This window comes from Glycine soja, chromosome 17 (genome assembly GCF_004193775.1).
Source record: "Glycine soja cultivar W05 chromosome 17, ASM419377v2, whole genome shotgun sequence".
Lineage (NCBI taxonomy): Eukaryota > Viridiplantae > Streptophyta > Magnoliopsida > Fabales > Fabaceae > Glycine > Glycine soja.
Window position 1 is genome coordinate 14703186 of NC_041018.1, and position 10738 is coordinate 14713923.

General features: G+C 34.0%; 1 protein-coding gene across 2 annotated transcripts; it reads left to right on the forward strand.

Annotated features, from left to right (window-relative positions):
* The first annotated feature begins 1132 nt into the window (after positions 1–1132).
* Positions 1133–9214, forward strand: LOC114393268. 2 transcript variants are annotated; one of them, XR_003662516.1, is made up of 5 exons: positions 1136–1583; positions 2011–2090; positions 4883–4946; positions 8772–9069; positions 9157–9214. XR_003662516.1 is itself a non-coding variant. In XM_028354543.1 (4 exons), the coding sequence occupies exons 3-4, from the start codon at positions 8776–8778 to the stop codon at positions 9190–9192; spliced, it is 330 nt and encodes a 109-aa protein (XP_028210344.1). In that variant the 5' UTR covers positions 1133–1583; positions 4883–4946; positions 8772–8775; the 3' UTR covers positions 9193–9214. The 2 variants fall into 2 exon arrangements, 1 of the variants encoding a protein (XP_028210344.1); XM_028354543.1 differs by lacking the exon at positions 2011–2090 and having other exon boundaries at positions 1133–1583.
* Positions 9215–10738: the final 1524 nt, after the last annotated feature.

A 10738-nucleotide genomic window follows, 5' to 3' on the forward strand; every position in this document is an offset into this window, starting at 1 on the left:
TGATTCTAGGGTTTCCGCATCTTCGACTTCTACATCTCTTTCCTCCTCAAATTCTTCAGCATTCACATTCAGATCTTTAGTAATTCTATCATCTGATCGAACCAGAGTTTCCTTCACTGATGATTCCGGTGGTGGAAGATGAGTTACCGGCGACTGAGGCACCAAGTGTGGCCGCCCTCGCCCTCGCCCCCGTTTCGCTCTTGCCCCCATCCTTAATAATGTCGTCTTTTCTTTTTCTTCTTTTTTAAAATAAGACATATATAATAACTAAATTATTAGTTAATAAAATATATTCGTTATAAAATTAATTTGGTGATTAAAAAAATGGTAAGTTCAAATCTCTTTTACTAATAATCTAACAAAACTAACCCTTAATATATATTTTTTTATAAAAAGAAGTGTAATGATTGATGGATTGATAACTTGTTCGTTCTCCTTTCAAAAAGATAACTTATTCACTCTAGGTTAAAATTATGCTGTTGGTGTCTTAAAATTAGAACAAAATAGGTAGCCTAACAAATTTATTATCTTCACACTATGTAATTTAAACGTGCTGGTATATATGAAAAGAAGAAAATGTGCGCATAAAAAAGGAGAAAAGTGGTCCCTTAGAAAATATAAAGTTTGACTGAGTAAAAAGAATATACCAAGTAAAAATTTATCAAACAACAATTGTAGATAAAATATTTTTTAATTATAAACATTTATATTATTATTCATCATTTAATCAATGTAGGATTTGTTCCCTTTAAATATTTACAAAGTATTCAACAATTCTCTGCATATTTCAAAAAAATTAATAAAATATTTGAGGGTTTTTTTTAAAAAAAAATCCTTAGGTTAACATCATGAATGTCAATGCATCTGAATTTGTTGTCTCCTATATTATGAACCAAACACTAGACGGATAAAACATGACATGCAAGTGAGTTGGTGAGGAAAAAACCCATGAATCAAAATATTTTGTTGTAAGCCAAAGATTTACCAATTGCTATCACATGCATTCATGAGTTTTCTAGTTATATTTGAATGCCATACAAACTCCAACTTAATATTCATGCGCCATAGAATTGAGAGAACTATTAATGCTAAAAATTAATAAATGACATTATTACACATACGAACATTTTTTTCTCGCATATGATCCTGAATCGCAAAAGTAGCGGTTTTTTTATATCTGTTAATATGGAATTAGCTCAATTCCCATTCACCTAGATATTTTTTTCACTGGCTAATTCTTGCTTTATGAGAAGAATAGCAAAATTAATTTTGATCTCACATAGTTAGGAGTATGACCCGATCGTTAGATAACTACCACAACTACAAAAAGCAGTTTTAACATCGACATATTCATATCGGTTTTTGACAAAACGGATGTTAACAAAAATGCGGTGACATTATTGTAAATAAAATAAGTTTATCAACATCGGTTTTTTCAAAAAATCGACTTTGGATGACTTAATTAAAAACCAAAACTGGACTGTCTGCACACTCTCGCTCGCACTCTCGCAACACCACGCTGACCACCGTCACAAGTGTGCTTCTCCGGCGTGCGAAAACACTCACCGTCACAAGATCCACAGGTATGTCCTTCTCCCACCCAATCTACTGTGCTCTGTTTACTTGTCGTACATGATCTTGAATGGTAGTTGATGCCTTGTGTTGGGGTGGTTGTTAGGACTTTTGGGATTTAAGTATTTAACCAAGTTGCCTACAACCTATTTGATGAAATGCCTGAGCTAATGTGAAGTATAAATAGTTCATGTTGTGTTGATAACATGATGTGGTCTCGTGTGTTGTGATCTCGTAGTGTTTTCGTTTTCAATTTGCCTACTTGCCTACTTGCCTACAACCTATTTGAAGAAATGACTGAGCTAATGTGAAGTATAAATAGCTAATATGAAGTATTAATTCCATCCTTAGTATACATTGGCAGGATATTATTTACGTGAAGTTTAACTCCTTATTTGAAGCTTTATTCACACAACCCCATTACCTTATTTCGCATAGGTTTCATCTGCTCTTCTTTCTGTGTGGAAGAGTCATCAGCCTCCATTTGCACCTAGAACAGGAAATTATCAACAAAGCCAGTAAGTACACTTCTCAATCAACATATATATACCTGACCATTAAAAATTATGAAACACAGAAAATGTAGATCCTACAATTCTACTACTTATTCCAACTTGCAAAGTAATTAGAATTTTATGAGCATCTCCCTTGGACCGTAGACTGTGTAGTATGCCAACAAAATATTCAAAAACATCACCTATACAACAGGATGCACTTCCTTGCTAAATAGGTTCCTCTAGGTACTTTCAGGACTACCCAATTGAACTTTATAACCTTCTTGCAGGATGCACTTCCTTGCTAAATACCTTCTAATTATAATATTAGCATATTTACAATCCATTTTTAAGTTGATATCGGCTGTCACTTGTGGACGATTTCTTGCAGAGTATGTTTAGGGATAACAGCTAATAAACATGGGGATAGGCTATCCAAATCTTTTAGCATCTTAGTATTTAATAATTATAATTTTTATATCATAGTATCTAATGCCTATTATTGTTCGTTTTTTTTTATCTGATTCTGCTTGGAGGATGTATTTTTGAAGATTTTCATTTTCTTACTGCATTTATAATTTTAGCAAAGAATGTTATGATAGCAATCTTCGGATTGGGCACAAATGATGACCATCTGAACTTTTGCAGTATATACATAGTCAATAAATATTTATCATGTTACAAGTGATGTATGCTCTGAAAATGCTTTTTTAGAATTATTTATTATTTATTATTATTATTATTATTATTAAAATATTTTATTTGAGAAAAAAGAGGGAACTTTACAATGATAGGAGGGTAAGGTAAATTATGGTCTGCTATCCTTTGGTTTGGCCAAATTTCACTTTGTCTCCTAGTGGATTAAAAAAATGGCTGTTTACTTCTGGAAACTGAGGCCTGGAAAATAATTCCTGTATTGTTTTCAACCAGAAGACCAATACATAAATGGCTCAAGGTCAGCTAGGGAGGATTCCGGATTGATATCAAAAGCAGAAAAAGAAAGAAAGTAAACACTAATTTTCTAAACATAAGCACTCCAATAGAGGAATAAAGGAAAGGGAGTTTAAGGATAACAGAATTTAATCCCCCTAACACAAATGGTCTGATATATTCCTAAAAATGAGAAATTGATTTCCAGCAGCCCATAACCTTTCTAAGCTAGAAAATACCTTTGTGTGGTTTTTACTTTTAATATTATGCATCGTAATCATGAAGTCCCTACATTATATAGTTTCTCGCCTTTTTAATTTCAAGCCTACTATCTAGGCATGGAAAGTGATTTTTTTCAAATCCAGGTAAGGAGCACATTTAGGGTCTGTTTGTTTAAGATTTTGAAAAAAAGTGATTTTTTTTATAGATTTTTATGTTAAGCAGAAACTATTTCTGGTTTAGTTACAACTACAAGAAACTATTTTTAATTTTAAAATTTAGCTATAATTTTAGCCTTTTTCTTTTCCAAAAGCCAAAGTTCCTTCCAAAAGAAATCAGAAATCTAATTGTTTTTGGGTTTTTATTTTTTTCTAAAGCATAAAAAACATTTTAAAAAAGTGACGTATACACACTCTCAAAATAAAAGCATTTTTTCTTGAGAAAAGCTGAATCAAACAGGCTCTCAAAACAGAAAACTATGGCGTCATAGCCTTATAGGTAACTTTGAGGATTGATCATTGATCTTTCTTGTCTATTTTCTATATTTTTATGTAACTGTTAATTGATGTAGATAGTTTAGTCAAAGAATAAAAGTAGGAGTTCAAATGTGAAGCTAAATTTTCAAGTCCATCAGTTCTATGTTTCAAGAAGATTCATGTTCATGAAGCCAACAAGTCCAAAATCCTTTGATCTCTTTATTAATTGTCCGTGAGATAAGGTTTATATGCATGTATAATATGTGTAAAATGTTCAAATCATGAGACAGATATTAGGTTGTAAATTCAACTAAGCATCTATGCCTGCTTTCTAGTTGTCAATAATTCAGTGTGAAAACTTCTGCCCAAAATTGAATGCATGTGTAAATTTTTCATAAAATGTTTAGAGTAGTTATACGCGAGATAAATTTTATATACAGTGATGAATAGTATTGACATACCTTACAAGGGTCATGTGTTAACTAATTAAAGTGCAGAGGGGCAAAGTGTCATTTTGAAACCACAAGGTAGCAAAGTAAAATTGAGATAAAACAGGGGAAAGCCACGGATTACCCAAAGATAAAACAAAATAAAACTCTAGTTAGGCTGCCAGTTTTTGCATGTCAGAATTGACAATTATCTTTAATATTGTAATAAGAACACCAAAGAAAAGCTATAAATGTAAACCTATCATATGCTAAGTTTATAAGCAAAGGAATAAACTTAGAAATACAGGCATTCTGAGCCAGCTTTATATGCTTGAGGATTGAAATAACTGCCATAACTATAACTGATAGGAAGGCCAGTTTTATATGATTGAGGATTGAAATAACTGCCATAACTATAACTGATAGGAAGGCCAGCGTTGATGTTAAGTAAAAATATGGTTTCAAATAAATCTGACTTTTCACATCTATCATCAACTATTTTTAAAAAAACTTACCTTTTCAATGATGTTGGAATCACTAAAGACCTACCAAGAGCAATACTAGGGGGAAACACAACCATAATCTCATGCAAAATCATGTTATTGGATCTGCACTCAGAAACTTAACTATGTCCTTATTCACTTGTTTATTCCATTCTAGTTGAAAGGTTCATATGATTGGAAAATTTGATGTTTTTGTCATACTTTAAGCCTACTCATTGTCACATATTGATATCTATTTTTCGGAATGATGATTGATGTAGGTGGTCATTGAGTTATTTGTTAGATTGTTCCTTTCATTTTGAATCGTGCTGCTCATCATCACAGGTACAAATGTTTGTTACCAATTAATGTTTTTATTACTTGTTCCCTGCCATTAATTACAATTGATATATGATATACAAATAGTGTTCTTTATGAGTGAACCTTAGATTTCCATTTGAGACTGAAAACAATGATTCTTGCGGACAGTTTACATTAATCATTTTATTCAATCTTGAATTGTCCGTTTGGACAATTCGGGGAGGTTGATATTTTTATGGTAGATTCATGCGTTAAGGTTAACAATATTTTGTTGAATTTGATGAAATTTCGGTACAAAGCATTTCTAGTTGTTCTCTGAGTGCATACTTGATTATCGGAAAATTAAATTCAGCGATTTCATGTCGTATACTTGGAGACCAATGTGAAATGCTGCCGAAATTTTGTCAAATTTAACAAAATAGAATTAACTTTGATGTATGAAGCTACCATAAAAAAAAGGTCTTCCTGAATGGGATAGGGCCACACCTATGATAAAAAAGTGAGATATTCATACATCGAATAACTTTGTGAGTATCACGAAGTTATTATTTAGATGGATCGAAGTTGGATGAATGAAAGTCGCATGAGCCCTGCATATGAGGAAGGCGTTGAAGAGTTCTTGCAATGTGCCTTTGAAAGAAGTCGACCGGATGAGGACGGGAAATATTATTGTCCTTGCATCAATTGTTTGAACGGAAGACGACAAATAGTGGACGACATACGGGAGCATCTATTGTGCGATGAGATTAAGAGGAATTATACGACATGGATATGGCATGGTGAAATGATAGACATGCAGAATGGGTTCTAATATGAACCGTTTGATGTACAAATGAGAGATCGCTTGAAGGATATGATTCATGACCTTGGATAAGAGTCTTTTCAGTAAGCACACACTCCTATGTATGATACATTACAAAGTGATTAAAAGAAGCCTTTGTATCCGGGGTGCAAGAATTTGTTGACGCTGTTGCCGGCAATGTTAAGTTTGGTTAATGTGAAGGCCAGATATGGGTGGAGTGACAAAAGGTTTAGTTCACTGCTTCAAGTAGTGCACAATATGCTTCCAGAGGAAAACACGTTGTCTAAAAGTTACTATCAGACCAAGAAGATATTGTGTCCAATGGGTATGGAGTATCAAAGGATTCATGTTTGCCCCAATGATTGCATACTGTACAGACATGAATTTGAAGAAATGTCCAAATGCCCTAGGTGTGGGGTATCACGGTACAAAGTCAAGGATGATGACGAGTGTAGTAGTGATGAAAACTCAAAGAAGGGCCCTCCAGCGAAGGTGTTGTGGTATCTGCCGATCGTTCCAAGGTTTAAGCGTCTTTTTGCTAATGGAGACGACGCTAAAGACCTTACATGGCATGCAAATGGCAGAAACTGCGATGGAATGGTCCGTCATCCGGCTAATTGCTCCCAGTGGAAGAAGATAGATTGTTGTTTCTGGATTTTCACATAGAGCCAAGAAATCTTAGGCTTGCACTAGCCAGTGATGGAATGAATCCATATGGCAATTTAAGCACTCAACATAGTTCATGGCCAGTTCTACTAGTAATTTACAATTTGCCTCCTTGGTTGTGCATGAAGCGAAAATACATGATGTTGTCTATGATGATATCGGGCCCAAGATAGCCAGGAAATGACATTGATGTTTATCTAAGTCCGTTGATTGAAGACCTGACAAAGTTGTGGGACGAGGGGACTTTAGTGTTTGATGAGTTTCGGAATGAGACTTTTCAAATATGTGCAATGTTTTTTTGTACCATTAATGACTTTCTAGCATATGGGAATCTGAGCGATTACTGTGTTAAGGGTCATCATGCATGCCCCATCTATGAAGAAGACACAAGCTACATACAACTGAAACATGGTAGAAAAAAAGTGTACAATAGACATCGGCGTTTTCTAAAACCTCATCACCCTTACAGGCGATTGAAAAAAGTATTTAATGGAAGTCAAGAACACGAAACTGCGCGGATATCGTTAACTGGTGAGCAGGTCTTCCAGCAGGTTCAACACTTGAATACTATATTTGGAAAGACCCAAAAGAAAGGAAAAAAGTAAGACTTGCATATGGAAGAAGAGGTCTATTTTCTTTGATCTTCCATACTGGTCTGACCTTGACATTAGACATTGTATTGATGTTATGCATGTGAAGAAAAATGTATATGATAGTGTCATTGGGATGCTCCTTAACATTCAAGGCATGCCGAAAGATGGTTTGAATACCCGTTAAGATCTAGTCGAGATGGGCATACGATCGCAGTTGCATCCAAGGTCTGAAGGGAAAAAAATATACTTGCCTCCAGCTTGTCATACTTTGTCGAAAAAGGAGAAGATCGGTTTTTGTCAGTGTCTGCGGGGGGTCAAAGTCCCACAAGGATACTATTCAAATATTTAGAGCCTTGTGCAGTTAAAGGAGCTTAAGCTGGTAGGGTTAAAGTCTCATAATTGTCACGTGTTGATGCAACAATTGTTAGTTGTGGTCATATGAGACATTTTGCCTAACAAAGTAAGGTTAGCCATAACTCACCTGTGCTTTTTCTTCAATGTCATATGTAGCAAAGTCCTTGATCTTGTCAAGTTTGATGACCTGGAAAACGAGGCTACAATTATACTGTGCTAGTTGGAGATGTATTTTCCTCCTGCTTTTTTTAACATCATGGTTCACTTAATTGTCCTCTGGTCAGAGAAATTAAATGTTGTGGTCCTGTTTATTTGCGATGGATGTACCCGGTTGAGCGATACATGAAGATCTTAAAAGGATATACGGAGAATCTACATCGTTCCGAAGCATCTTTTGTTGAAAGGTACATTGCAGAAAAAACCATTGAATTTTGTTTAGAGTACATTGAAAAGGCTAAATCTGTTGGGCTTCCCGAGTCTCGACATGACGACAGAGTAGACGGTAAGGGTTCAAGAGGATTACATGTTATCACTCCAAGTGTAGAAGATTTGTTAGAAGCTCACTTGTATGTCTTGAATAACAGTAATGAAGTTTTGTCATACATACTTCAGCATGAAGGTTTAGTCAAACAAAGTAATCCAAAAATGTCAAAGAACTGGGTCTTGAAAAAGCATAACAAGTCTTTCTTTTATTGGTTTAAAGATACAATCTTTGCTGATGAAAATGCTTCTGAAACATTAAGAAAGCAAGCAGATGAGCCTAAAAGAAATGTTATAACTTGGCAAGGATATGACATAAACAAGTATTCCTTTTATACAAAAGCACAAGACGAGAAAAGTACAATGCAAAACAGTGGGGTTACCCTAAGGGCTGAATCTCAACACTTCGTCAGTGTATATGATGACAATCCCTGTGTAGTTTCCATCCCTTACTTTGGGTTCATTGATGAAATTTGGGAGCTTAACTATGTCAAATTTGTTGTTTGTGTTTTTAAATGTAAATGGGTTGACAACAACATTGGTGTGCGGACCGATATTATAGGATTTACGTTGGTAGACCTAAAGAAACTAGCTTACCACAATGACCTTTTCATCATGGCAGAATAAACTAAACAGGTATTTTATGTTCAAGACCCTTGTGATGAAAGGTGATCCCTGATTCTACACAGGAAAACAATTGGTGTTAATGTAGAAGATGATGATTCATAAATTGATACTTATGTTAGTCCTTTGTCCACACAAATGACTCCTAACATCGTCGGAGAAGAAGAAGCTGACGACGTTCATGCTAATCGTAATGATCATGATGAAGGAAAATTAATTAAAATCGTCTAATGTAATTTTCTAATTATGTATTTCATTTCGGTACATTCATTTACATAACTGATTCAATTTTTTGATAATGTTAACTAACTCAAGTTTTTTTCTTTATAGGCCCATGGCTACTCCACCTGGCTTGCCTCCTCCTCCTCTTGTAGTAGCATCACAAACTCCGTCTACCTTTAAGCGGACACGTAAAGCCACACGACTACGATCCTTGGCCACTAGACCACCTGGGGCAGAGAGACCGGTGGTCCACGTCGATCCTGCGACTGGGAATGCTGACAATCCCCACAAGAAGAAATTAAGAATATATTTGGGGATTGTCACTCGTGATAAGGTCGACATGACATACGAGACTTGGAAGGAAGTCCCTACTACTCAGAAGGATTTGATATGGGAGATTATTCAGGTATTTTAGTTTTCATCTTTCATTTTCTTTATTAGCCAAAATTTATAATTTACTAACAATAAAACCTAATTTATTATTTGTGATCAGGCTGAATTTGATATCCCTGAAGCATCTCTGTTATAGCACACGGTGGTCAATGTCTCAGCATCTCTGTTATACAGTTGTGAATTCTGTAAGTCAATTTAGATTATTGTTAATTACTTAAGTTATTGTTTTAAATTTATACATAATTAACTTTGTGTTAACAACAATAGACATTTGACTGAGACAAGTATGTGAGTGAGGAATTCCGATGTGTATGGATTCCTCGAGCCACGATCCATTTAGAGATCTGGACAATCGCAATTTGAATTAGAAAGTTACATGAAGAGTTAGATGCAGAATTCAAAACGCAATGTCTACCTTGGAGCCTACTTGAATGGATAAGTAAAACTGAACAACTGAATTTAAATAATGTATAATACTACAATAACCCATATTGGTCTCCACTGCAGCGCACACTGACAAATGGTCGACATTTTGCCTAAGGAAAATCTTGTTGTCTGGTTTTGTTCCTTGCATAACAGGCCAGACAACTACCTGAAAGGAATAATTAACATGTCAATATTGTTTTTCAATACATTTGCATTAGCATTACTCAACAACATCAATATTTTAATGTTCCTTATATTCAACAGTGCTTTGAAAGGACTTGATGATACTCCACAACTTAAATCCAAGGCTGGTGCTAGGTGGATTGTTGTTAAGGTACGTGATTTAAATAAAATTTCTACTTATATATATTTTATGTATGTGTACACTAATTGTAGTTAACGTTTAATATTCAAATTTCATTATGTATTTAGTGTAATAGACAAAAAGGAAACACTGAGTGTGACTATTATGTCATGCACTGGATATCCACTATAATCTTAGGAAGTTTCAAGAATAATTGAAAAACGATAATTGTTTATTTCAAACAGAGTTGATTTTCTTATCATTGGTATTACATTATTAACTTATGTTTTATTTGATCATGCAATATTTTAATGATGTTAGACCATTGGAAGCATAGAGATTGAAGGCGCTTCGCATCCAGTGGACACAGTATTATCTCAAAGTTAGAAATCAAACTTAGGATGTTAAGGAACTATGTAATTTTAGGTTACTTAATTAGTTTACTAGCTTGCTTTACATTTTTTACAATTGTTGTTTCATTTTAACATTGAATATTCTTTATTGATAGTTATTAATAAATTATTTATTCATAGTTACCAATTAATTTTTTACAATTGATAGTTTACTAGTTAGCTTTCTGCTAAAAACTGTTTGAAAGCAGAATGCAAATGATATATGTTGTGTTGTGTGTTCTGATTTGAAATTTACAGGTTAAATTTTGGATGTTTTTGTAAAAACAGAAAGTGTATTTAAAAAAATTCTTAATAACAATATCGGTTTTTAAAAAAACCGATGTTAATATCCAAAACGTTAACATCGGTTTTGTATAAAAACTGATGTGAACTGTCAACATTCATATATTTTTTTGGTGTAATTTTTGTTATATAACATCGGTTATTTAAATAACCGATGTTGTCAATTTTACGTTAACATTGATTTTAAAAAACCGATATTAACGATAATATTTTCAACATCGGTATTTTCAACATCGATTAAAAATTGATATAGAAAG

What these genes read in the sequence shown, in the direction of transcription:
- LOC114393268 (XM_028354543.1), top strand. Translation starts at nt 8,776, where the DNA reads ATGGCTACTCCACCTGGCTTGCCTCCTCCTCCTCTTGTAGTAGCATCA. An exon ending in TGATATGGGAGATTATTCAG is followed by an intron (nt 9,070 to 9,156) that starts GTATTTTAGTTT and finishes ATTTGTGATCAG; the next exon opens with GCTGAATTTGATATCCCTGA.